The sequence below is a fragment of the Lotus japonicus genome, chromosome 2 (assembly GCF_012489685.1).
Source record: "Lotus japonicus ecotype B-129 chromosome 2, LjGifu_v1.2".
Taxonomy (NCBI): Eukaryota; Viridiplantae; Streptophyta; class Magnoliopsida; order Fabales; family Fabaceae; genus Lotus; species Lotus japonicus.
In genome coordinates, this window is record NC_080042.1 from 44416447 (window position 1) to 44441554 (window position 25108).

Below are 25108 nucleotides of genomic sequence, written 5' to 3' on the forward strand. Positions count from 1 at the left end.
TCATTTCTCAAATTTTGCACATTTTTATTCATCATGTTTGAGCTGTGTGTATAAGCATACTATTTGCACTGTATGTGAATGATGCACAACTTACTAATTTGTTTTTTTAATGATGCACAGGTCAGTCAAATTGATGAAAGCATATGAAGAACTCACATTTAATCTTCATGAGTATGTTTAGCCCATTCTTAAGGTTGGTTCATGTTTTCCTCAAACTCATTAGTTTTGCATATACTCATGTTTTAGTATGTCAATTGGGTGACTTATCTTACTTGGCTCTATATATTTTCTTAAGTTCAATTTAAATTGATTGTTAGTATAAGTTTATTGGTGAAGTAACCACAATTATTTTGGGTGGGAGAATTATTTTGTTTTTTTCTCACATATATAGATAATTTGCTGGGGTGCGCACATATGGGGCAATACGTCATTTTTTGTTTCTCTTGACTGAAATGTTCCTTTGATTTTTTGTTTCACAAGGGTTCCACCCCAAGATTCACAAATACACTAAATACAATTCTTTCACCACAGTCCTTTCAAATTGGTGAATGAGGGTATTTTGTTCTTCAAGACTTTATTTTGGGTTTTTGTTTCAATCTTCTTCATGAATTGATTTTGTTCTTCAACTAATTGTAAGATGTCATATGCTTCAAGAATTCCTGCTTTTCTCTTCTTAATCAAAAGCAAAAGGATTGAGGAAAAGAAAATCTTCTAGGGTGTAGAATATTCACTAATTGGAAAAAAAAATAACACGTGTCATTCTCATATTAATTCTCATAAAAAAATACATTTTAAAATTTTAGATTTGATTAGGATTTATGTTGTTTATTTCTTAATTTTATCTTAATTTATTTTTTATTTTTAGATTTGATTAGGATTTAGGTGGTTTATTTCTTGATTTTATCTTAATTTATTTATTATTTATTTTTAGAGTATTATTTAATATATCCCAAACTTTTTTTTAAAAAGATTGAGTTTGAAAGTTATAGCTTAAGTTAATTTGTTAATATATTCCCAAATAATAATAATAATAATAATAATAATAATAATAATAATAATAATGATAACATGTGTGTGCGGATATGAGCCGGTTGGGTACTATAGTGCCCATACCCGCACTCATACCCTCTATTTTTTGCGGGTAATTATCTATACTCAACCTCATACCCATTTAGCGATTTTTTACCCTACCCATAGTGGTATTTTTTGCGGGTACCCTATGATTTTGAGACCTATTGTCATCCATAGATTTAGATTTTGGAAAAGATGGATAGCTTCCTGTAGAAACATTGAATTGTCTAAATGTGGAGAGCTTCGAGTTGCTACCCACGTGAGTATGGAGACGGGTACATGTAATTTTTAAAAACGCGGGTATGGAGATGGTACTATAGTACCTACCCATTGTCATCCCTACTTAGTTGGAATAAACACAATAATGTTATACTTTATGATATATCTTACACAATTCTGATTTGTGCTACTATCACATTAATTTTTTTTAAGATTAATATGTTGATAATTCCTTATATCTATGATTTGTGTTATCGTCTTCATATTTACGAAGAATGTGAAACGAGTTCCTCTTGGTCTCAATCGGGCTTAGAAGAGAAGTCTTTATGTCCACTTTACTCATCAATTCTGACTTTTCTATTTCATTCGTTGTTTAATATATTTTTAATAATCAAAGTATTAATTAATGAATCAAATACAATACACATATTTTGTATACTTTTTTAAAATTATGGGTCTAATACATTTTTGTGTGTCCAAAGATCATTACTCATAAGTTCAATATATGATTTTGAAAAAATAATTAAAAATACATGATAAAAAAGTACTAATTGTTAAAAAGATTTAAACAAAAGTGTCCCTGCATGTGTTCTTGGAAAGAAATTGTGGAAGTTTGTCTTCATGCAATAGATAATATATAAATAACTTTGCCTTTAATAACACAACATGTAAAGTGGCATAGCGGTAACAGCTCCTTCTTGCTTCCTTCACGTCTTGGCTTTCTCCGGTTCGTTGGTGCCCGGTTTAATATGCCAAACCGAACCGGCCTTAGGTCCAGTTTCCGGTTGAACTGGTTGGACCACCCGGTCCGGTTTTCAGAACACTGCTATCGATTATAATATAGGAATTGTGAAGCCCGTAATCTAGCGTCATCAATTTTTTCTCACCTTAACTTGGGGTGAATGGTCACTTTGGTCATCAAAAGTGTCCACCGACTTCACATTCGTCCCTGAATGAGTTTTATTTACCTCGCGGTCCCCCAAAGTGTCAAACGTCCGTCGCTTTAGTCCTTGACGTTAAAAAACACAAACAAATGTTAACGGAAGAGGTTGAGTTGGAACGTTGGAAAGTTTGAAATGCTTCAATTTAGTCCTTGATCTGAATTTTCCCCCAAATTTAATTAATAAAAAAATAAAAAACTAGAAACCCAACAACAATGATGAATCTTCATCTCCTTGACAGAAACGAATGTGTAGGGTTCTCATCTTGTTCTTTATTCTGGTTCTTCAATGGCGTCCACAACTTTTTCTTTTTGGCACAAATATAAGTATTTCCATTTAAGCTATGATAATTGGAAAAAAATAATTCTAATTCCCACTAAACTGATCTATCAATTGGAAAAGGGCTCAAATGTTATGTCTTTAGACAGTAATCAAGACCAACATTTTCAGGTTATAACATAGAGCTTCTATGAGTTGAATTCAGTCTCTAAACTCACCGATCTTGAAGCAAGTTGAATCGATCCCGGTCTGATTCGATTGGATCTGAGAGATGGTGGTCGGTAATGGGCTGTGGGTCGCGTGAAGAGGTTGGTGATGGCGGTGGGTGGGTTCTGCGTTTATGGGTGATGGGTGGGTTGGGGGTTGCATGGTGCGTTTTGAGGTCTGATTCGATGGGATCTGAGGGGTGGTGCTGGGCTCTGGGTTCGGGTTAGCGTGAAGAGATTAGTGATGGTGGTGGCTGGGTTCTGGGTTTTTGGGTGGTGGTGGTGGGTAGCTTGGGGTGGCGTGAAGTGGTAGGTGATGATGGTGAGGTTTGAGAAATGGGGTTTCTGTATTCTTCTTATTTCTCTAATTGAGTGTGTTTTTCACGTCATCAATTTTTGTTGATTGAATCCGGTGAATGGCAAGGAGCAATTTTGATGTTATCTCCACACTCCAATACTTAAACTGAACTTTGAAAGCTTCGTATCACATGCCCTGGATGGAACAATTTATGTGTCTGAGAATGTTTTCATTTTTGTTTGTGTTGTTGTTGATCTTGATAGTTGCGTTTTTGTGTCGAAGAAGAAGAGGAAGGGCATGCAGAGATCTAGAAGATTCATCATTGTTGCTGGGTTTTTGGTTTTTATTTTTTCATTAATTAAATTTGGGGGAAAATCCAGATCAAGGACTAAATTGGAGGATTTCAAACTTTCCCAACGTTCCAACTCAACCTTCCGTTAACGTTTGTTTGTGTTTTTTAACGTCAAGGACTAAAGTGACGGTCGTGTGACACTTTGCAGTACCACGAAGTGAATAAAATTCATTCAGGAACAAATGTGAAGTCGGTGGACACTTTTATTTAAGGATGAAAGTAACCATTTACCTTAACTTGTCACATCAGATTATTAGCTTCACCACATTCTGATTTGAACCCTTTGATCTCATCTCTACCAATTAATTCCCGACCCCTCACATTCTCATTCTTTCCGTTTCTCCATCATCTGAAAAATTAATCCCCGACCTCGCCTCTCAATTATATTGGGTAAATAGTCACATTGGTCCCTGGATGTTCGCACCGACTTCAGAATCGTCCCTGGATGAATTTTATTAGACTCGCGGTCCCCAGATGTGGCAAAAAATAGTCATATTAGTCTCTGACGTTAAAATCCCCTAACGTCCGTTAACCCAATTAATAAAAGTCAACATTATCTTTCTAATTTTCTTTCACTTTGGTCCCTTTCTTCTTTCTTCCACCCTCTTCACCCCCTCCTTCCATCATTTTCACCAAATTCGGTAACCAGAAACACACATCATCTTTCAATTTCCCCCTCAATATTTAACACCTTTAAAATATTCATCTTTCAATCTTGTGAGTTTTTTATGTTTCTCCGCCCAGATCTGTTCAACCCCTTCTTCAATGGCTGGTTTCCTCTCACTTCTCAGGCGCCTCTACCTCACCCTTTACCACTGGACCATTTTCTTTGGATGGTAGTACATTCACTCACTCACTCACCGTTCAACTATGCTGCCCTTTTTCTCAAATTCTCTCTCTTAATTTGTGTAGGGTTCAAGTTCTGTATCAAAGCCTTTGATTTTCGCTCAAACTGCAGCTGTACTAGAGGCATTTGAGGGAAAAGTTTTAATTTTTATGAGCTATGGACATACCCTTTTGTTTGTTTTCTCTGAGTTGTGTTAAATTTCTTGTGGGAATTATCTCAAACTTCTCAAATAAATGGTAAAGTTACAATTTTTTCAACTTTTCATGTTGCAGAACCAAGATATTGCCTAGCAAACCTTTAATCTTCTGCATAATTGGACTGCTGGTGTGGTGTGTTCCCTCCCTGTGGTGGTGGTCTGAGTTTATTTTGAGTTTTTTTGGCTTGCTTCCCTGTGTTGCAAAGATCTGATTTGTGTTGGACAGGGGTAGTTTCCCTATGCTTGTCTGTACAGATCTTATAAAAAATAAAGGAAATGAAAATTGGTTGAAGAATTCTGGGTCTTGTACAGATCTGATTTGAGTTTTATTTTTTAGGATTAGAGTTTATTTTCTGGGTTTTGTTGAAGGTGATGGGTGAAGATGGTGAAGGTGATTTTTTTATCAGAGCGGTGATGGTGTTAAATCTGAGTTGGGTTTGTGTTAAATCTGGGAGAGAAGGTTTGGGCATGGTTGGTTGAAAAAGGAGAAGAAGAGTGTTGATGATGATGATATGAAAAAAAAGAAAAAAAAAAGGGAAATGGGTTGATGAAGAAAGAGAGGAGTTTTTGGTGAAGATGATGGAAGAAGGGGATGAAGATGAATAAAGTGAAGATGAACAAGATGAAGATGAAGGAGGTGAAGATTGTGGGTTTCTGAAGCATGATGAGGGGTGGGTTTTGGTGAAAATGATGGAAGGAGGGGGTGAAGAGGGTGGAAGAAAGAAGAAAGGGGCCAAAGTGAAAGAAAATTAGAAAGATAATGTTGACTTTTATTAATTGGGTAAACGAACGTTAGGGGATTTTAACGTCAGGGACTAATATGACTATTTTTTGCCACATCTGGGGACCGCGAGCCTAATAAAATTCATCCAGGGACGATTCTGAAGTCGGTGCAAACATCCAGGGACCAATGTGACTATTTACCCCAATTATATTCCTCAAACCCGCAGTTTTACGGTTTTGGCTTCCACACCACAAGAGAAGAAGGAATGCGCGATGGAAATTTTCAACCTCAGAATAATACGAAAGACATTCGGCATCCTTCGCCTCCGAGGTCAGTTTTCTTCCTCCTTCTTTCAGCTATCATGTTCTGCTTCTTCCAATTTTAGAGATCTGCTCATTGCGCAATTCAACCATATCTTTCCTTTTATTTTTGGTTAAATTTCTAGAGCACAACCACGAATTTACTTCAGTTAATTTCTGGTTCTAGGCTTACGGTAACTTGAGTGTAGTATTCAGTATTGAATTGAAGATCTGAAACATGCAAGCAGTTCTTTATTTTTTTTAATTGAATATTGTATCCAAATCATGTATATTTTTGTATGTGTTTCTTCAAATTGGTAATGATGAGAAACTAAGACCATTAACACCCTTGTATGTTGTCTCCGGTGGAAGCACTTCACTGCCCTCCAAATACTTTTAACCTTCGCCCGCGACGACTTCCAAAACGTAATGAAGCTTTTTCCTCAATATTAGTGTACAACTTAACTTGTCCTTTCTGTTATAATAGAAATTTATGTGAACATCTTCACAAGGGAAGCAACAAAGAGATTTTGCTTCTGTGTAGGTGACACAAGCTGATTCAAAGGCCTTATGGGAATGGTGATTTAAGAGCCATGAAATTGGTCAAGGGCATTTTGAGGACACTGGTGTTAATAAAAACAATGTTAGCAAAGAATGGACATGTAAGGTAGTGCATCATTTCTCACTTCACTTTAACTATGTCTCTTTTGCAATATTAATAGCCATTCTTCTTAGTTAAACCATCGACCAAATTGGCTGTATACACATGTCAGAATTGTGGTTTGGAAATATGAGGTAATTCATGAAAGGAATGCTTGAACTGCATAGTTTTGATGTACAAGTACAAAAAGGTTTTATGAAGAGAAAGGGAAATGAAAGAACTACTGTAAAATATTTGTTTAAAATGATTCAGATGCTACATTTATATGACTATAGTCTTATACATAGTGAAGTAGGTGGAATGGATTTGGCAATCTGGTCAAACCTTACAATGATGAGAATCTTAAATACATTTCTAAATTATTTCATGTGTACTAAATTACTCGATGACTCCCTTACATGTCAAGGGAGGACTTGAGGAAATGGTTTCTTTCTATAGAATGTGCACTCTTTCGTACCATTTTCGTTTTCTAACTGTTGAAGCTCAAGTGAATGTGATACAGCGGAAGTCGTACTAGGATTGCAAGCGCAAATCCTAAAAAGGTTTCTGGAATCCACCAGAAAGGGAGATAGCCAGCGCTAAAACCCTAGAAAATAAACTGGAATCCACCAGAGTTGTTAAACTGGAATCCACCAGAGTTTGAGAGAAATCTCGTTTTATAATAATCAAAAACTGTCTTTGGCTAATGTCATACAACTGCTTATATAGAAATCCTAATAGAAACAAAAATAAAGAAAATCCTAAGTAAAAGATCCTAAACTCAATTAGAAAGTAATTAAAAATAACAAATCTTAACAAATTGATCCTAACTTAATTAAAAACAAAATAGAATGTCTATATGCTGCATATATTTTCCAGCTCAATTGAGGTTCTAATTTATAATGTACTTTTTGCTTGTGGGTGCACAGAGGACAATCATGGAGGAATTCAACCTTCCTTACAGGACCTTTAACAATATGGAATTTAAGGTAATTACACCATTTGTTTGATAAGTTTGCACTTTGCAGTTTATGTTTTCTATGAAGTAGACTTATGCAAAATTTAGTTATTTGGCACAACAAATACCTCTGATTGACTAATAAAGTGAAGGACACAAGTATGCACTGGTTATGATGTGATGATATCAGTTTAAGATGGCCAGTGGCAAAAATGGAAATGGAAATTGGTTTCACTTAGAGTGAACTCATTTGGTTTCAGTATTACCTATTAAGTATGTCCTATCTTTGTTTATGCACAACTCAGGTTATCAAAATGGAAATTGCATACTGTCTGTTTCCTTAGAGATGTAGCCTAGAACTTCAGCCATAAAAATTTCAGGTTTAGCTTAATCTGAGCTAGTACTAATTTCAACTTTAACTTCATGGTTGTGCTACCATCTTCCCTTCCTTGTTCCTTCACCTACAATGTGTCGTAAGGTCTTCATCACAGGGGATTTCACACCTTTGTTTACATAGACTTTTTATTTATATTGTTTAGTACTTCTTTAATAGCATAGAGAAAGACTAGAGTAGAAGAGGAATACAGTTAAAAGAACAGTAAAACTTTGAAAATTCTGCAAATATAGTAACTCCTAGGCAAGGTTAAAAAAATAAATGTTTCAATAATAGATAACAGGTCAAACAAGTTGCAAGGGTGAAAAATTTACCTCAACATGTGCATGACAATTTTATGCATGGTTACTAATTACTAGCAAATCCATTGTTACAGCAAAAAATGCATGCTGTGTAGTATGCAAAGTTTTTCAAATGGAAAAAAGAAAAGATATTGTTTACTTTCTGCATTACTTGTTGTTATGTTTACCAGCTTAATGACTTTCGGGGTGTTCAGCCCTCCATCCCTCATCTGTTGCAGAGGGTGGCCTCTCTTCGGAGTCCCCCGGCGATAGTTGGTGCTGCAGCGTGGCCAGCTACGAAGCTCCCCTCTACTTGGAGCCGTCCTAGGGAGGAGGTGATCAAGCTTAATTTCAATGCCTCCCTTTCGCCTTCCAAGTTTTCTGGCCTCGGTTTGATTGCGAGGAATCATAAAGGTGTGGTAATGGCTGCTGCAGCTCTATACCATTTGGCTGCTCCTTCTCCCTTGCTGGCGGAAGTTGGCTTTCCGGTGGGCGTTATCTAGTGCATGATTTGTGCTTTTGCTCTTTCTGCATGCAGATTGACTGTTTGCAGGAAGCAATTACACTTTTGGATGGTGGGACTGTTGAGAGAGCTAGTGTTGTTTTACCTATTCCTCCTATTCCGTGGTAGGGATCCATGGAATTGGAGGAATAGGTAAAACAACACTTGCTTTTCCAGTTCACAATTCCAAAGCAACAGCATACATTTATGAGGTATGCCTGCAAAGATTACTAATATACATAATATTCAAACAAGATGTTGAAATAAGTATATCAATCATTTTACACAAAGTTATCTTCTTGTAGGATTTATCAGTTTCATTATATAATTTGAGGTTAATTTACTTTTTATAGAGACTATTTTATATAATGTACTAATTAAATTTTAATCACTTCAGTTCAGAACAAAATCTAATTCTTTCTTATTCCTTACAGCATCAAAGAGGAAAACTGAGAGCTGGATCTTGCCATTGTGGTCGGCGGTTTCTGCATCCGCTTCTGGTACCTATTAAATCTGTTACGTATCCATGATTCACAGATATACACTTAGGCTGTGAACTTTTTGACGATAATTGTTACCTGACATCTTGAATTATGCATTTATGCTCATATCGGGACTAGTTCGAATCCCAATTGCAGGCAGTTCTGAAAATACTCCACTTAAACTGGAATATTGGTTTGTTGGATTCTTATTATAAATTAGTTAAAGTTTGTCTTTTTGTGAAGCATTTTAGAATTTCGTTGAAGTTGACATAAACAAGGAGTTAGATTCTTCCCAGCTATCTCTCATCGACTCTATTTTGACATTTAACCTATCATTAGGTTCCATTGCATGATGAGGAAATGCCGTGAATGGTGAACCAATCTGGAGGAGCCACATTGGCATTAAGTCCCCCATGGAGAGGATTCTAAAATTTAGTCACTGACTCCTGGTGTCCAGGAGATTAATCACAATCTGGTGGTTTCAGATTCAATAAATCTCATGGTTGACCAGTGATACTGCTACTTATGGAGGTGAACTGTCTTATGGTTATCCTTTCTCCACGTTTTATGATTAGTGCAATTGTAATTCAGTGGATGGATAAATTTACTTGTTTTCACCATAAAATGCACATTAGGATTTAGGACTAGTAAGAATTCTAGCTCTTCCTACCTAGCTTAATTCTTTAGGCCATTTTCACATAGCACAAACAATTGAAAATAAAATGAAATATACGAAATAAACATTATTAGCTCCATATATTAAAACGAAGATATTTAGTCAGATTTAAAAATTGAATATATACTATCTGTACAAGTTCGTATATTATTTGTTTCTTTAATTTTTTTTTTTTGCTAAATGTACCATTCATCTTTTTTTATGCACCAAACTCTAACTATTCATTATGCTTTCAATTGTAGAAGGACTAATTTTATTATTAGAAAGGATAGCTGCATGGAAATGTCTTGTGAGTGTAACTAACTAGTGGATGATGGATTTCAAGTGGCACCAACATATAGCAACACAAAATTTCTGAAGAGAATTAAAATATAAACAAAGCTAGTGGAAGAAATATAATGATACAAGTACCCTGAGGAGGAAATTAAATAACTAACGACTTAGGAGATAAGCATGCTGTTAATGAAACAGGTGAGTTTAGGATGGTTGTTCTCTACAAATACTTTAAATGTATATTACTGGCCTAATTCATTATTTCTAATGTTGGGAAACCACTCTTTTCTTTAGTAGATAAAATGAATGAACTAGTATGGATAGCCTAAATGGTACTTGATGGATTAAAATTTCCCAAGTCCTGGGTTCAAATCCTACTGGTACCTAGATACCAAAAAAAATAGATAAAATGAAGAAATTCAATGCCAAACTTTATAATGGAAGGGTGCTTGATAGGCATGGTATGAGCTCTGATCTGAATTGAAAACTGAATATCTATGCCAGAAACTGAGAAAAGTAACATAATTAGGATCAAATTTGTTAGAGCATTCTAGCAGAAAATAACTGTAGATTTGATAAGTGGAATCTGATTTAGAATGCATTCCAGATGAGCAAGGTTAAAGCTTTGGCGTTATAGTAGATGAAGATAGTCTTCCCAAAATGGTGGTGATGACTATCTTAGAAGTCTCTAATTGGTTATGGTTTTAAATGCTACATACTTAGATCTTATACTAAGTCAAGTGCTTCCCTAGGGTGTTTATTCACTATGAATTTGGGCATTTTTAAGTCCATTGTTAACTGCCTTGAAAGTTGGCTGGGGCGGCATCTTATGTATGATTGGAATTTGAGCTATTAATTTTAATTTCAAAAGTATGTGCATAAGATTTGAAAGTCCCTAAATCCCGCCACAAATGAACTAATGTTTGATAATAATCTTAGCTCTACGTTGGCTGTGATTCACATATTCATTTCTACTGTGCAATTAATATTAACTTTAAGTCTGATTTTCTCTCTCCCTCCCTCCAGCCTTGCTACTTCATAAGGTCCTAGTTGCTGAGAGAAGTGAGAATTGTAATTGATACACAGAAAGACTTGGTATCTGAGTTCATTGTCGTTACACCTACAAAAAGAGTACAAACTCTCCATGTGTAATTCAGATAGTAAGTTTTTTCTATCTCCCGTGGATAGGGGTAATCCTTACAAGTTAAGAAGATGCGTAATGTAAAAAATGTCTCTCCTAATCTATCTCAGCCAGCTACAGTGCAAGATTTAGTTCCCATTCAAGAAAGAAATTACACGTAGGAAGACATCTTCACTGCAAGGAATTTGTAAGGCACCGATGGGTTGATCATATCCAAACTCTTCCGCAGCTTGATTTAGCGAGTCTTGAAAGAAAGGATGGTTCAAGAAGGATATAGGGATTACATACCGCTTCTGTTTCTCTCCAACATACACTGCAAGATAGCCCTTCGGCACTTCAACAATAGGTTTTGATGCTTCTTCTCTATTAGTGGGCGATGCCTGTTGAATAGCTTTTAAACGGAAACCCATTGTTTGTGCTTGTCTGAGGACAGAAAAGAAAAGCACAGATCTCAAAGTTCAGCAGATATGGTAAATACTTGAGGATGCCAATGACTTGTGTTGTTTGTGAAGGCAGGAAATGTGCAATTATAGTTTTTACTTTTTAGGTTCTTTGGAAACCCAAGTCTAATTGTTAAATGGAGGGCCTATTATCTAATTTGAAAGTGTAATAGAAAAAGTAATTATCAAATAGAGAAATTGAATGTTACTCCTGATAAGAAATTTACGGGATTCCCTATTTCAGGGGATAATAAGTTCCAAAAATAGGTAAAAAGAGATGGGCTTGGCGGGTCAAATTTCAAATTCGAATTTGAAACTTTTTTTTTTCAAATTTGGAAGATTGTGGCATTGATCGATTATAAATCTGGATATAATGGCTCTAGAGTGCAGATTTGCATGTTTATCTCTTCTGATATAAAGGCTCATGAGTGCAGATTCTTACTCTTTCAAAAAAAAAAAAAAAAAACAGTAACAAATGTTTTGGAATAAATAAAAAAACGTTACATAACGTGATTGAAGGAAATAAATTTCCTGATTTGAAATCTGTTCTTGAATTGCAAATAAGGCAGCTAAGATCATTAGGCAACTAATCAACAGATAGCATCGAATAAGAATATAAACAATCACCAATTTTTTTTGAAAAAGGAATAAAAAACAAATCCTGCTTTGAACATACCTGAGATGGCGATGAGGTCAAACTTGCAGCCACGATGAACTTGAGGATTCAGACACAGGAACTGCAGGAGGTCTGTGAAAATAATTCTGAAATTCTTGCACATACTCAGCTGGAAACCGTGTGGGTGGTGATACTATGAAGTACCAAAAACAAACAAATATAAGCATAGCTGTTAAAGTGAATGGAATAAAGAAGATCAACTATCTAATTGAGAGGGGAAAATCCTAGATTTCAACCGATAAAATGGCAAGCATGAAGAAAAAAACAGGAATTAAGCTATCAGAAGACTGATTGTTAGTTCTCCACAAAAGAAAATATTCAAATTTCTAGCACCTGCTGCCTCATCCCGCAAATTTGTTGGACAAAGTCGAACTTGCAGTCGCAGACGAAAAACTACCATGGAATCTGTATCGGCCTGCAAAACCCAGATATCACAAATCAATATCCAATCAGGAAGAAGACTAAACATCTCAGAATTTCTCCTTCATGCTACATGAAGATCATAAAAGGGTTAGATAAATATTGACTTAGGATTATGCATGGAAAATAAATTTTAAAACGTATTATAAAGTTACCTTCCATTCGTAACTGAGTATTGGAACCCAATACTTGTAATTCAACCATGGGTAATCTTCATTTTCATGCATGGTGGAGAAACAAATTGGATGAACAAACAGGTATCAGAGAAGAAAATCAGAGAAGGAAATAAAGGAAATAGGACATGATAACCAATTAAATAGTATTTCATAAATGCATTAACTTAACTGCAAGATTCACTCCTTAATCTATGGAGTCATAATGTTTTTTAAATAAATTTTTGAAAAAAAGTAAAAGAAACATAAAAGTCAAACCACTATTTAATTTCTCCTAATTGTTTTTACACAAAACCTTTTAGACTTTCAGTTTTGGGACTTGAGAAGGGTAAATTAACAGGGGAAGTTTCATAAAAAAGTGCAGAATTTACCTGTATAAAAATGAAGTTTCACCTCTGAATCGATTTGGTCCAGCCGCGAGATTTCCTAACTGCTCTAATGAAAGTTTTTTGCTGCAAATATCAGAGTCTTTCAGAAATACCAACATGACTAAATCACTCGGAAATTTTATAAGCTTTCTATTTATTTGACACTGATCTTAACCCTTACCGAACAAACATAAAATGACATGTGGCGGAATACATTATATTGCAGGTACTATATTACAGTTAATCAGTTCTTAATAGACACTAAGAAACTTCAAAAATGTGGTATAGAATTGAAGTCCAGTGCTGTTTTATGAGAAGATATCCATTTTCCCCTTTACCTTTTTTAAATTACGATACTCAACAATCAGCTCTGACTTAAAAGAAAGTGATTTTTGATTCTACTGAATGATATACTAATACCAGTCACCAATAATGTAATTGATGGAAATAAATCAAAAGCAGGCAAAACCGTTCCAATGTTCCAAAGCCCCAAAATTCAACAGAAGGGTAGTTCAAAAATTGAAACTAATGTGAAGAAACAAACACTAAAAAATCATCCTCAACCAAGAGATACAAAATTGGAATTGAAATTAGGTAAATTAGGGAAGGGTGTGAATTTGAAAACCTCAGAATCCAAAGCCTCGCTGGGTCCAACATTTTCACGTTCTGCATACGAAAACACAAACAAAAAAAAATTTGTTAGTGATTGCTGCAAACTGAGAAGTAAAGGAGAAAATGCCTTGTACGGGACTGTGGACTGAGAAGAAATTAAAAGGTTTGCTTTTATTTGCACCCAAAATTGAAAGGCTTGCTTTTATTCGTACCTGAGAATTAGAGCTCCTAATCACATCCTGGATAAGACGAAATGGGTGTCATTTCGGGCAAGAATATAAAATCGTGATAAAAAACCATCAAAACAAACAGGAAAAAAAGTAGTTTCGTTTCACATAAACAAAATTGAAGACAAATAACCTTAAAATTAAGCGGATGAAGTGCGATTAGAGGTTAGAACCCTAAGAAATTGAAGAGCCTGCCATGAAGAGCGATCAGAATAAAAAAACCGCATACACCAAAACATGATAAATTCCATGGAAGGGAGGCGATGAGAGATGGCAGACAGGGGCGGCGGCCTGAGAGAAGGACGGAGAACGCGTTTTGATAATAGGAATGAAGGGGAAAGCGGTTTGAAAAACTGAAACGCAGAGAAGGAGAAAAAGTGAGAGTAGGGGAAAACGCATTTTGATAATAATTGCCATTAAAGAGATATGAGTGTAGGTTAAGAAGAAAGGTGTAGGATAATAGGAATGAAGGAATGCATGCCATGTAGGATTTTTTCATGTATTAACCAATCAGGAGCTGCCATGCAGGCGATGACTGAACTGAGATCTTTTCCTGAATGTATATACTATGGATACTTTCTCCATCACAATTTATAAGTCACATTACTCATTTTTATAAATTACTTTTCATGCAATGAGGTATTAGTAATAGTGGTAAAAAATAAATATTTAATGTTTCAAATCAAATGAATTATTTCAAAAAGAGTAATAATCTCTTCATTTCTTAGTAACTGCCATATTTATTATTTTTATTTTATTAAGGCTATGTTTGACATGTCATTTCAGCTAGCTTATAGCTTATTTGACTAGCTTAAAGCTTATATGACTAGCTTAAAAACTCTTTAAAAGTGTTTGGTAAAGGAGCTTATTATAGTAGCTTAAAGCTTATAGCTTATTGAATTTATTCTCTTTTTATCCTTATTTTCTTATTAAATCCCACCTTTAGCCTTATATATTTTATTATATTTAATTTAATAAAAATATAGAAAATTAAATAAGTAAAAATTAATATTATATTTTTACGATGATAAATGATAGGAACCCAATTCTTAGGGATAGACCCAATACTACTAGAGTTCATGGAAGTAAGAGGAAGAGGTGTAATGCACCAAATCAATTCCCACGAGAGGAATAACCACCTGTTGAGGTGGCATGAGTTGTGCTAGTAGTGGGAAAGAGAGAGATTGGGGATTATATAAGCATGTATTGCGTGAGAGAGAGGTTAGGCTTAAATTGGGTTTAGGCTTGGGAGAGTAGAGGCACTCTCGAATTGCTTCAGTTTCTTATCTTTAATTTTCTACTGTTATTTGTAATTCCTTAAAACACTGCTTCTGGCCATTTTCCAGAGGATTCAGTGCTCATCTATCCTATTTCATTATCAGTCACTGCGCTAATTTTCTGGTTCCTAACATTGGTATCAGAGCACCGATCTAGGTGCTGTGGTAGCCATTGATTCATGAAGATGTTTCCAGAATTTGATGGAAGAGAGGCTTATGGCTGGATCATCACGGTGGAGCAGCACTGGGAGGCCAAGGGAGTTTCCGAAGAGAAGAAATTCTCAGAGGCTGAGAAGGCTTTGACGCATGATGCGCTCTTTTGGTGGTACGACTGGAAAAGAAGAAATCAGAGGGCAACATGGATGGATTTTGTGATAGCATTACTGAGAAAATTCGAACCAGACTCTGATTCGTTCCTGCCAGATCCAGTTCAAGATACAGGGAAGGAAGAAACTCAGAGGGATGAAGACTGAATAGCCAAAGCCACCAACCTGGAACAGAGAAGAAATTGGTGTGAAGAATGGGTTCAGTTTCGTAGCAGTGGAGATGAACGGCTCGAAGATAACAGAATTTCAGAGAACATGAGAAGTGAGCCGATTCCGACGGAGATCGTCGTAACTACGACGATGAAAGAAGCGGAAGCAAAGTGGAACGAGCAACAACCACCACCTAAACCACCGAATCTGGTTTTAGAAGCAGGGGAATACGCGGAGGGGAATATGACCAAGGTTACGGGATGTCAAGATCGCGGTTCAGTTCCGGCAAGGTTCACCACCATGGCTAATCGGCGGCCACCACCCAAGCCGCCGAACTGGGTTTCACAAGCGGTGGCTGAGGAGAAGCAAACAGATGCGACCTTGGAAGAGGTAGCATCAAATGGGAAAAAGGATTGCGTTTTGGGAATCAAAACCTAGGAAAGGGTAAAATTGGAATTTCAACATTTGAGCTTCACTTTTGACCTAATGGGCCTGGCCTAACAGGTTAGTAGTTGTGTTGTAATACAAAATTTGCTTCAAAAACCTCAAGGTGCTCAGGGCATAATAGAGTGTTATTTAAATAACTTGGGCTCAGTGTTTGACACAAGGTACCATGGCCCAACAGTAAGTATACAAAACAAACCTATCAATAAAGGAAATTCTGAATTCAATTTGGCTCAAGTTGTGAACGCTACATACGGGGAACATGGGGCAGTTTCCATTCATCATCCTAGAACATCAATCATTCTTTCTTCTACTATTTCTTCAGCATATGAGAGTCAGTTAGAGCTACCCAGGCCTGAATTGCATATGGATGGGATGAGAAAAGTTATTCTAAGTAAAGACATTCCTAAGGGCGGAGTCGGCGAGGAAGTGAGCATGACGGTGGTGAACTTTGCAGAAGGGAAATTGAGTGAGCGACTACCACCACTAAGGCCGCCAGATCCAGTTATAAAAGCGGTGGCTGCCGCTGATGAGATGTCAAGAGAAGTGTACGGGAACTCAGCAGATTCCGATGAGAGGAATGGTGCGGTGGTGCATCTAACCCAGGGAGGAGAACATTTGGGGCACCAGGATTATGGGGCGGGTCCGACAGCGTTCACCTTGCCTACGGCGGCAAGGATAGACATCGTCGTTGCACCAACTGCAAAAACCAGAGAGAAGGTTGTTGTTGTTTTGCATTCTGGAGAGACAAGTGATTGGGGAAGTCTGAAGCAACCTGGATTGGGTCCCTCTCTCAGCCTAATAGTCTTAGACCAAGTGGTTAGTGATTGTCTTACCTCCACAAAATTGTTTGACAGATATTTACTTGCTACTGGCAATAAAGATAAACACGTGTTAGAGGGTGAGAATCATGGAGTAAAAAATATATCTTCTGAAGTTGAAAAAAAGACACATGCCCCTACTAGCAACATGTTTCATGTTGAAATGATATTTTTGAGCTTAGCCCAATTGCTAGGACACACTAGAGGAAGAGAAAAGGTGGGCCAAGCCCAAAATAGTGGAAAGGAAGTTGAAGCATGTCTACAAGCCCAAATTAATGAAAAGAAAAAGGAGTCTGAAACATTTCTACAAGTCCAATTTAGAACAGGGACATCCAATATGTGGGTTAAGGTTCTTTTGTCTAAATTGTTAAACCCAATTGTTGGTAATGTGATGAACTACCAGTTCATGGGTGCCATAGCACTGCTGGAAACACCACCCTATGATACTAAAATGGTGGTTGACACAGGAAGGGGTGCCAAGCGGCCGCCTCCAGAACCACCTGATCGTGTTGCTTGTATGACAAAATGGAAGAGATGAAGCTGGTTTTCTATAAGATTCATTCTGCAGGTACTGAGTTACATAGACTGAGGTGGGGACATGAACAAAATTGGAAGCATTGCCAAGTGATAGTCATATGTTGGGAGAATTTGAAGTTGCAACCTCATGAATTAGGGTCATTAGATAAGACATCCAATCAGAATTTAAAAGCTGATGTTGGCTTTAAGGGAAGTTGTGCTTTCTCATTTGCCTTGAGCTCTTCACATTGGAATCCTGGAGGTTGTTCTTACTTTTCAGGAACAACTTGGTCCACATCTTTTCAACAATGGGATCCAGGTGGTGGATTCTATAGTCCTTATTCAGATTCTGCAAGGAAGTGGATCAAAGGGAGGCTATTATAGATAACTTGGGGGGAAGCAACATACATTTAAGAAGGATTTTCCACATCCATCCTTGAGGACAAGGATGTTTTGAGGGGGGGGGGGAGTGATGATAGGAACCCAATTGTTAGGGATAGGCTCAATACTACTAGAGTTCATGGAAGTAGGGGTGTACAAGACCCGGCCCTACCCGCCCACCCGTCCCGGCCCATGTCTTTAAGGCCGGGTTGAACCCGGCCCGATCATTAAAAGAGATCGGGTTCGGGTTGATCTTCGAGTTACCCGACTTCGGGTAGGGTCGGGTTCGGGTTGATGCTCGGGTCACCTGGCCCGTCCCACATATATATTTTATAAAATTTTAATTTGTTATAATGATTAAAATGTGATACATGGTGCTCAAATTTATCTTACAATCTAGATGAGATTAAAATGTTTAATATATACCTTATGAATTAAATAAACGTTGGTCAAACTATGAACACTTTCATGCTCTAACAAGAGAAAATCATGTGTGTGTATTATGCATATGTGAGACAAGTGAATAAATGATCAAACAAAATGTAAACATCTCAAGTGCAATAGATTATGAAAGAATTGAATCCTTTTAAGTTATTTCTTCTAAAAAATAGTTCCAACTTATAACTCTTTTAGTATGTTATTATCTTTAAATTTTAAAATTAGTATCAAATAGTCTTAAACTTATTGTCCCTCGGGCCAACCCGGTCTCGTCCTACATAAACCCGTCCTAAATTGGACCCGCATAATGTCGGGTTGTTTCGGGTCTAGGGACGGGTTAGGGTCTATGAATTGACCCGATCAACATTTAGGGCCGGGTTAGGGTTAACCAAAACCCGTCCCAACCCGTCCCTTGTACACCCCTACATGGAAGTAAGAGGAAGAGGTGCAATGCACCAAATCAATTCCCACGAGAGGTTTAACCACCTGCTGAGGTGGCATGAGCTGTGCTGGTAGTGGGAAAGAGAGAGATTGAGGATTATATAAGCATGTATTGTGTGAGAGAGGGGTTAGGCTTGAATTGAGTTTAGGCTTGGGAGAGTAGAGGCACTCTCGAATTGCCTCAGTTTCTTATCTTTAATTTTCTAATGTTATTTGTAATTCCTTAAAACACTGCTTCTGGGTATTTTCCAGAGGATTCATTGCTCATCTATCCTATTTCATTATCAGTCACTGTGCTAATTTTCTGGTTCCTGACAATAAATAACTTGAGTAAAATTAAAATATTTAAAGTTATAATAATTTTTATATTAATATCATATATGTATTAATGTGAAAATAAAATAATGTTAAATATAATTTGACTGAAACATCCTTATTTAATATGAGTTATATGAAAGAGCAAGAATGAGAATCATTGGCCAATTAATTGGTGATAATTATGATTGGTGGAAGTAAGATGTGATACTTGAGAGATATAATATTAAATTAGGACATGAATGGAAGAGAATGAGATAAAGTGTTTTGGATATGTAAAACAACAATAATTTTGGAACAAAATAAAAAATTTAAAACTACAATAGTTTTGGAACAGAGGGAGTATTATCTAACTTCCTAATATATCATTTATCTCTCTTATTAATTTTGACCTTTAAATATTTCCACCACCATTATGTTAAGGGTAGAATTGGTAAAATCTGATTAATGCTCTCTCAAAATTGTAAAAGTGACAAGTAAATAAAATTAAAAAAGATCAAAATATTGTCAGATATATAGGGACAGAAAGAGTATTAGATAAAAAATAATTTCATAAGCTTCTCAATACCCTTCGAGTCAGTCCAATATCATCTTATATTAAATCCAATCTAAGTTAAACCCTAAAATTATCGGGTTGCTTTAAGTTTGGGGACGAGTTAGGGACGGGTTAACCCAATCAAAGTAGGGTAATTGTTTTTCCACCCCTGTCATCTAATTCCACCACCCCCACCCCTAAAGCGCGAAAAAACAAAAATACCTCTTTAAAATAAATAATGGAGTGCACGACTTGAGACTTCATTGCTACTCAAGTACTCAATTCACTGTTTTTGTATTCTTGCAAGTTGCAACTTTCTTTCAGTTTCTCTTCCCATTCGTGTTTCATTTTCGAGATCCAAAACTTCAGAGTCTCATGGCAATGCGATCACCCTCTTCCTCTTCCTTCAGTTATGGATTCACCTACGACGTGTTCCTCAGTTTCAGAGGTTTTGATACCCGCTACGGCTTTACAGGCAATCTCTACAAAGCTCTCGTTGACAATGGAATTAACACTTTCATTGATACTGAGGAGCTTCAAAGAGGGGATGAAATCACACCAGCACTAATCAAGGCTATTGAAGGGTCTCGAATTGCTATCCCAATCTTCTCAGTTAACTATGCATCTTCTTCATTTTGCTTGGACGAACTTGTCACCATCATTGATTGTGTCAAGGCAAAGGGTCGGTTGGTTTTTCCGGTTTTCTATGACGTGGATCCTTCTCATGTCAGACATCAAAGAGGGACTTATGCTGAAGCATTGGACAACCATGAGAAGAGGTTTCAGGATAACAAGGAAAATATGGAGAGGTTGCAAAAATGGAAGATGGCTCTTAACCAAGCAGCTAATTTGTCAGGCTCTCATTTCAAACCCGGGTACGCACCCGGCTTCACCCTCGTTTTTCCTTCTTAAAGCTTAAAGAGGAAAGAAATGTTTGTTTATCCTTTAACAATAGTTCATTGTATGTCAAACAATTTGAATTGGCATAAGTATCATGTATGGGTATGATGCATTTAAAACTGCTTTGCTCAAACTCAGACTTATTTGATTTGGCAGGAGTGCATTTGAATATGAATTTATTAAGAAGATAGTTGAAGAGGTCTCCAATAGGATTAGGCGCATGCCCTTACATGTTGCGGATTACCCTGTTGGAATCGAGTCTCAAGTGCTAGAAGTGATGTCACTTTTGGATGTTGGATCTGGTTATGGAGTTCACACAGTAGGGATCTACGGACTTGGAGGAATGGGTAAAACGACACTTGCTCGAGCTGTTTATAATTTTATTGCTGACCAATTTGAGAGTTTATGTTTTCTTCATAATGTGAGAGAAAGTTCAGCTAAGCATGGCTTCAAACATCTCCAAGAAAATCTTCTTTCCAAAACAGTTGGATTGAACATTAAGTTAGTGGATGTCAGTGAAGGAATTTCATTGATAAAGCAAAGGCTGCATCGAAAGAAGGTTCTTTTGATTCTTGATGATGTTGACAAATCAGAACAATTGCGTGCAATTATTGGAAATTCTGATTGGTTTGGCTCTGGCAGTAGAGTCATCATAACCACTCGTGACAAACATTTGCTAGCATCTCATGGGGTTGAGAGAAAGTATGAGATATATGGGTTAAATAAGAAAGAAGCACTTTAACTGTTTTGTTGGAATGCTTTTAGAAATGACAAAATCAATCCATGTTATGAGAATGTAATAAATCAAGCAGTAGCTTATGCTTCTGGCCTTCCATTGGCTTTGGAAATAATAGGTTCCAATTTGTTTGAAAAAAATGTAGAAGAGTGGAAATCTGCACTAGATCAATATGAAAGGATTCCTAATAAAAAGATCCAAAAGATACTTGAAATAAGATTTTATGCTTTAGAAGAAGAAGAGAAGAATGTTTTTCTTGACATTGCTTGTTGCTTCAAAGGATATATGTTAGCAGAGGTTGAAGATATACTTCGTGCTCATCATGGAGACTGTGTTAAGTATCACATTGGAGTGTTGAATGAAAAATCTCTAACAAAGATTACAGAAGAAAAGAAGACTTTGAAGGAGTTATGGTTGAAGCAAGAAATAAGCACAACCATTTATAGCAACTGTAACAAAGAATGGAGTTAATGCATGTCAATCAGTTACTAGATCCTACCCCGCTGCCACAAGCCATGTAAGCCACCACTGCAAGAATAGGGAGTTGTTTCACTGTTAATGAATGTTGAAAAAACGTGATAAAAACAACAATAAAGTACTCTATTTCCGAGGAGAGAAGCAACGACTCAGAAGAAAGAACGTTGGAGCACTTTGGACGGTGCGAGGATGATCAATAATGTCGAAAATAAGGGCATAACAAAAGGCATGTGGCAAAACAAAAACACTTGGCAATACATGTCATATATAAGCAATTCCAAATTGAGATGCAGAAGCCATAATGTCAAAAGCCATAATGTCGAGATTAGCATTGTCAACACGAAAAGTTGTTAATTACAAAAGATGGCAACAAAAGGTCGTTCACAATCATCACACTTGAAGGAGTTGAGCTGATCTTCAAAAGCAGCAATTCTGGTCTCAAGACAACTCTTAGTCAGCTTGTCAACTTCAATCTCCTTGGCGAGTTCCCTTGTCGAAACAATCACGGCTTTGGAATTATGACTAAGTTCATCCACACGATCCTTCACCAAAGGATGTAAGATCAAGTTTTGATCTAGTAGTACAACTCTATGTTTTGATGATTACAAGTTAACCTTTTGATATAAACAATTATGGTACTCTAACGTGTTTTTCTGAGTGTGCTACTTACAGGCTCTGACCTCTATTTTATCTCACACAAATCAGAAGCACTATGCTTAAAGAGTGACCCAGGCAACGCTTTCGCATTCTCCATGTTCAGTCTGAACAGTGGAAAAGCTTCAGAAGATCTGAAGTAAATCAAGCTCTGATAAGGACTCAGCTCACTTGAAGCTCTGATGATCCAGACGTTCTGACAACCTAGAGACTCTGAAGGTTCAGAAGTTCTGATGGTGTAGAAGACTCTGAACATCCAGAAGCTGAAGAGTGAAGACTCTGATGTCAAGAAGCAACTGGCTCTGAAGACCATGTACTGATCCTCTGAAGTGAAGATCAGAAGGTACAACGGTTAGATGATCCAAGCTTCCCTCTGACTCTGATCAATCAGCTTCACAAGTTCCAACACGAAGCGCTCCTCTGATCAGAAGTCTACGAGGTTAAGGTCATGTCACTATCCAAAGTACAAAAGTAAAGTGTACTATCCTGACGACCTACCTAACATCCTCAGCCACCGCAGAAGCTGGAATTTCCAGAACTGCCCTCCAACGGTAGCATTTCCATGCAACGTTCAACCCTAATCCTTGGAGTATAAATAGAGGCTGAAGATTGAAAGAAGCGGCTAGAAGCATTTTACACACGCGCAAGAAATATTCAAATACTTCTAAGCTTTCTTTCATCTTGAATTTCATTGTGTTTACTATAAGCTTTTTAGAAGCACTTTCTTTGTAAACAAGAACTTCATATACAGTTGCATAGTTTGCCTTTAGGAGATCAAGGTTGATCGGATCCTAGAGAAGACTAAGAGAGTGAATCTTAGTGTGAGCTAAGTCAGTGTATTGTTAGTCACTTGTAGGTTTCAAGTGCAGTTGTAACACATACCTGATTAGTGGATTGCCTTCATTCTAAGAAGGAAGAAATCACCTTAACGGGTGGACTGGATTAGCTTGAGGGATTTATCAAGTGAACCAGGATAAAAATCCTTGTGTGCTTTTCTATCTCTTATCTTAAGCACTTTGTTCTCGAAAGATTTGATAAAATCTTTAAGGTGGAAGTTTTATCTTGAAAACGTTATTCAAACCCCCCCCCCCCCTTTCTACCGTTTTTCATACCTTCAAAGGACTCTCCTCGACCAAAGCAGCCTTTTTCTCCTCCAGCTTGGCCATCTCCCTCCTAAGCTCATCAAGCTTAATATCAATGTCGGAGAGGTCAGCTGCTATAACCGCCTTCCGGGCACTCAGGCTGACAAATTCATCCTTCACTGTCGCAATTTGACCCTTGCCGGAAGAAATTCGAGCCTCCTTGGTTTTTTTAGCCTGATCCACACTTCTGTTCTGATCAAAAGTAGCCAGAGCATCAACCTGTTTGCAGTTCAGCAAGAGCAGCGGCAGCGGCTTGAGCTTGATCAAGTTGTTGGCCGAGCAAGAATGTAAGTAGTTCCTTGACAACATGACTGGCTTGAGAGTCTGCCTGAACTCGATTAAGAAAACCCTCATCGAAGATAGTGGCTTTGAGCTGGCCTAGACTTGCCTCAATTTGTTGAATGTTGGCCACTCCACTAGACTGAGCAGTCTCAACAGTAGCATCAGCTTGGCGAGGAGGAGAGTCTATCTCCAGAGTGTCATCAAGGAAACCCTGAAGAGCAGCAAGAGGGTTTGTGTCGAAAAGAATGTCAAGCTTCTCACTAGACACATGAGATGAAGATTTAGTCCGCGAGGAAGCAGAACCTCTTTAGCTTGGGGCGAGGGTCCAACAGGAGCGGAATCTTGCTTGGCCTTAGGAAGAGGGCTGGTTTGAGTCGAAGTTTGGACATTAACCATCTTGGGAGGAGGCATAGGGATGACCACCTGATCCGAACAAATCATTTGGGGCACCTCCTCCCCATCATGTTGAACCTTGACACGAGGCACATCTTCTCCAGGGACGGTCGAAGTTGTATCCGGGGATTCCTGTGGAAGAAAATCAGTAAAGTTAGCTCGAGCGTCTTTAGTGAAATAAGGCTCACAACCAAGACGTGCCAAGCAATTGGCTTTGAGTCCAAATGGGACATCAACTTGCCCCACACAGAGTCTATCTCATTCGAATCCAGACTACTCGAAGAATCTGGGCTACTGGAAGAGCTTAACACAATAACATGTGATTTAGTGTGTTTTGAAATGGCTCTAGGTACAGCCAATTTAGACATGCCAGTCTTCTGAAGAAGGAAAGTGAAACCTTTTTAAGGAAAAAGAAAGATTTAAAAAAAATGCTGAGAAAACCATGATGTTCAAGTGGATACCTTTTGAGCAAGGCCCTTAGCGGGGTTAGAATCAGCTGAGTCTTTGGAAAGTTGGGAAGTCGTGTCGCCAGATCTGCGACTGGTCTTTTTCACAGCCTTCTTCTTCTTCTTCTCGACTGATGGAGAGGAGCCACCTAGGAAGGCTTCTCGACAGGCTGGCGTTTGGATTTTCTGGACTTGGGAGCAGGGGAGTCTTCTTGTGGCGGAGGATTGGATGCAGAGTGTTCTTGAACTTCAATCTAGAAGGGAAGGCAAAAACAAAAAAAAACCAAAGTAAGAAAGTTATCACCTCACCAATGGTCAGGAGCTATCTAAAACTTACCACAATTTCTCAGAAGGTTGAGTCTTCTCGACACAATCTGCCCCTTCAGCAACGGCTTCAGAAACGCCTTGAGTAATTGATATAGTGGGTGAGGCTTTACTTGTGGTTGAGCCACCAATCTCCTTAGACTTCTTCTGACCAGTCGAAGAGGCGGGAGTGGCTTTCCTCTTTCGACTCTACGCCAAACAAAAGAATGTAAGCCAAAGTAGACAAAAGAGGAAAAGCAAAACCTAAGTAAAGTACCTTGGTAACAGCAAGCTTCTCAGACAAATCAACCTCATCATCATTCATCATCCACTTCGACAGGAGAAGCTTGTGAGACTTGGGGAACTCGGGAGGCTGCTGAGAAATAGCCACAGCTGCAAGAGCAAAGCAAGAGTCAAGTGACCGATGGTTTAACTC

General features: G+C 37.6%; 2 protein-coding genes and 1 long non-coding RNA gene across 13 annotated transcripts; 2 read left to right on the plus strand and 1 right to left on the minus strand.

The window, feature by feature from the left end:
- The first annotated feature begins 5238 nt into the window (after nt 1-5238).
- On the plus strand, nt 5239-11488 carry LOC130738081 (uncharacterized). 11 transcript variants are annotated; one of them, XR_009019202.1, is made up of 7 exons: nt 5241-5463; nt 5977-6094; nt 7002-7061; nt 7897-8193; nt 8642-8722; nt 9029-9220; nt 9608-11488. XR_009019202.1 is itself a non-coding variant. In XM_057589979.1 (6 exons), the coding sequence occupies exons 2-6, from the start codon at nt 6026-6028 to the stop codon at nt 9056-9058; spliced, it is 537 nt and encodes a 178-aa protein (XP_057445962.1). In that variant the 5' UTR covers nt 5241-5463; nt 5977-6025; the 3' UTR covers nt 9059-9601. The 11 variants fall into 11 exon arrangements, 8 of the variants coding, with proteins under 8 accessions (XP_057445969.1, XP_057445962.1, XP_057445966.1 ...); XR_009019201.1 differs by having other exon boundaries at nt 10665-11488; XM_057589979.1 differs by lacking the exon at nt 9608-11488 and having other exon boundaries at nt 9029-9601.
- Nucleotides 11186-14097, minus strand: LOC130738084 (uncharacterized). The gene is made up of 8 exons (XR_009019205.1): nt 13829-14097; nt 13681-13707; nt 13482-13522; nt 12860-12940; nt 12471-12526; nt 12229-12310; nt 11896-12028; nt 11186-11202 (listed from the first exon to the last, which is right to left on the minus strand). It is a non-coding gene; the product is annotated as an uncharacterized LOC130738084 (long non-coding RNA).
- A 5617-nt stretch (nt 14098-19714) lies between these two features.
- Nucleotides 19715-20981, plus strand: LOC130738080 (disease resistance protein RPV1-like). The gene is made up of 2 exons (XM_057589978.1): nt 19715-20214; nt 20396-20981. The coding sequence occupies exons 1-2, from the start codon at nt 19715-19717 to the stop codon at nt 20979-20981; spliced, it is 1086 nt and encodes a 361-aa protein (XP_057445961.1).
- Nucleotides 20982-25108: the final 4127 nt, after the last annotated feature.

What these genes read in the sequence shown, in the direction of transcription:
- LOC130738081 (XM_057589979.1), top strand. Translation starts at nt 6,026, where the DNA reads ATGAAATTGGTCAAGGGCATTTTGAGGACACTGGTGTTAATAAAAACA. An exon ending in TTAACAATATGGAATTTAAG is followed by an intron (nt 7,062 to 7,896) that starts GTAATTACACCA and finishes TATGTTTACCAG; the next exon opens with CTTAATGACTTTCGGGGTGT. An exon ending in TGGCGGAAGTTGGCTTTCCG is followed by an intron (nt 8,194 to 8,641) that starts GTGGGCGTTATC and finishes TATTCCTTACAG; the next exon opens with CATCAAAGAGGAAAACTGAG.
- LOC130738080 (XM_057589978.1), top strand. Translation starts at nt 19,715, where the DNA reads ATGGCAATGCGATCACCCTCTTCCTCTTCCTTCAGTTATGGATTCACC. An exon ending in GGCTCTCATTTCAAACCCGG is followed by an intron (nt 20,215 to 20,395) that starts GTACGCACCCGG and finishes TTGATTTGGCAG; the next exon opens with GAGTGCATTTGAATATGAAT.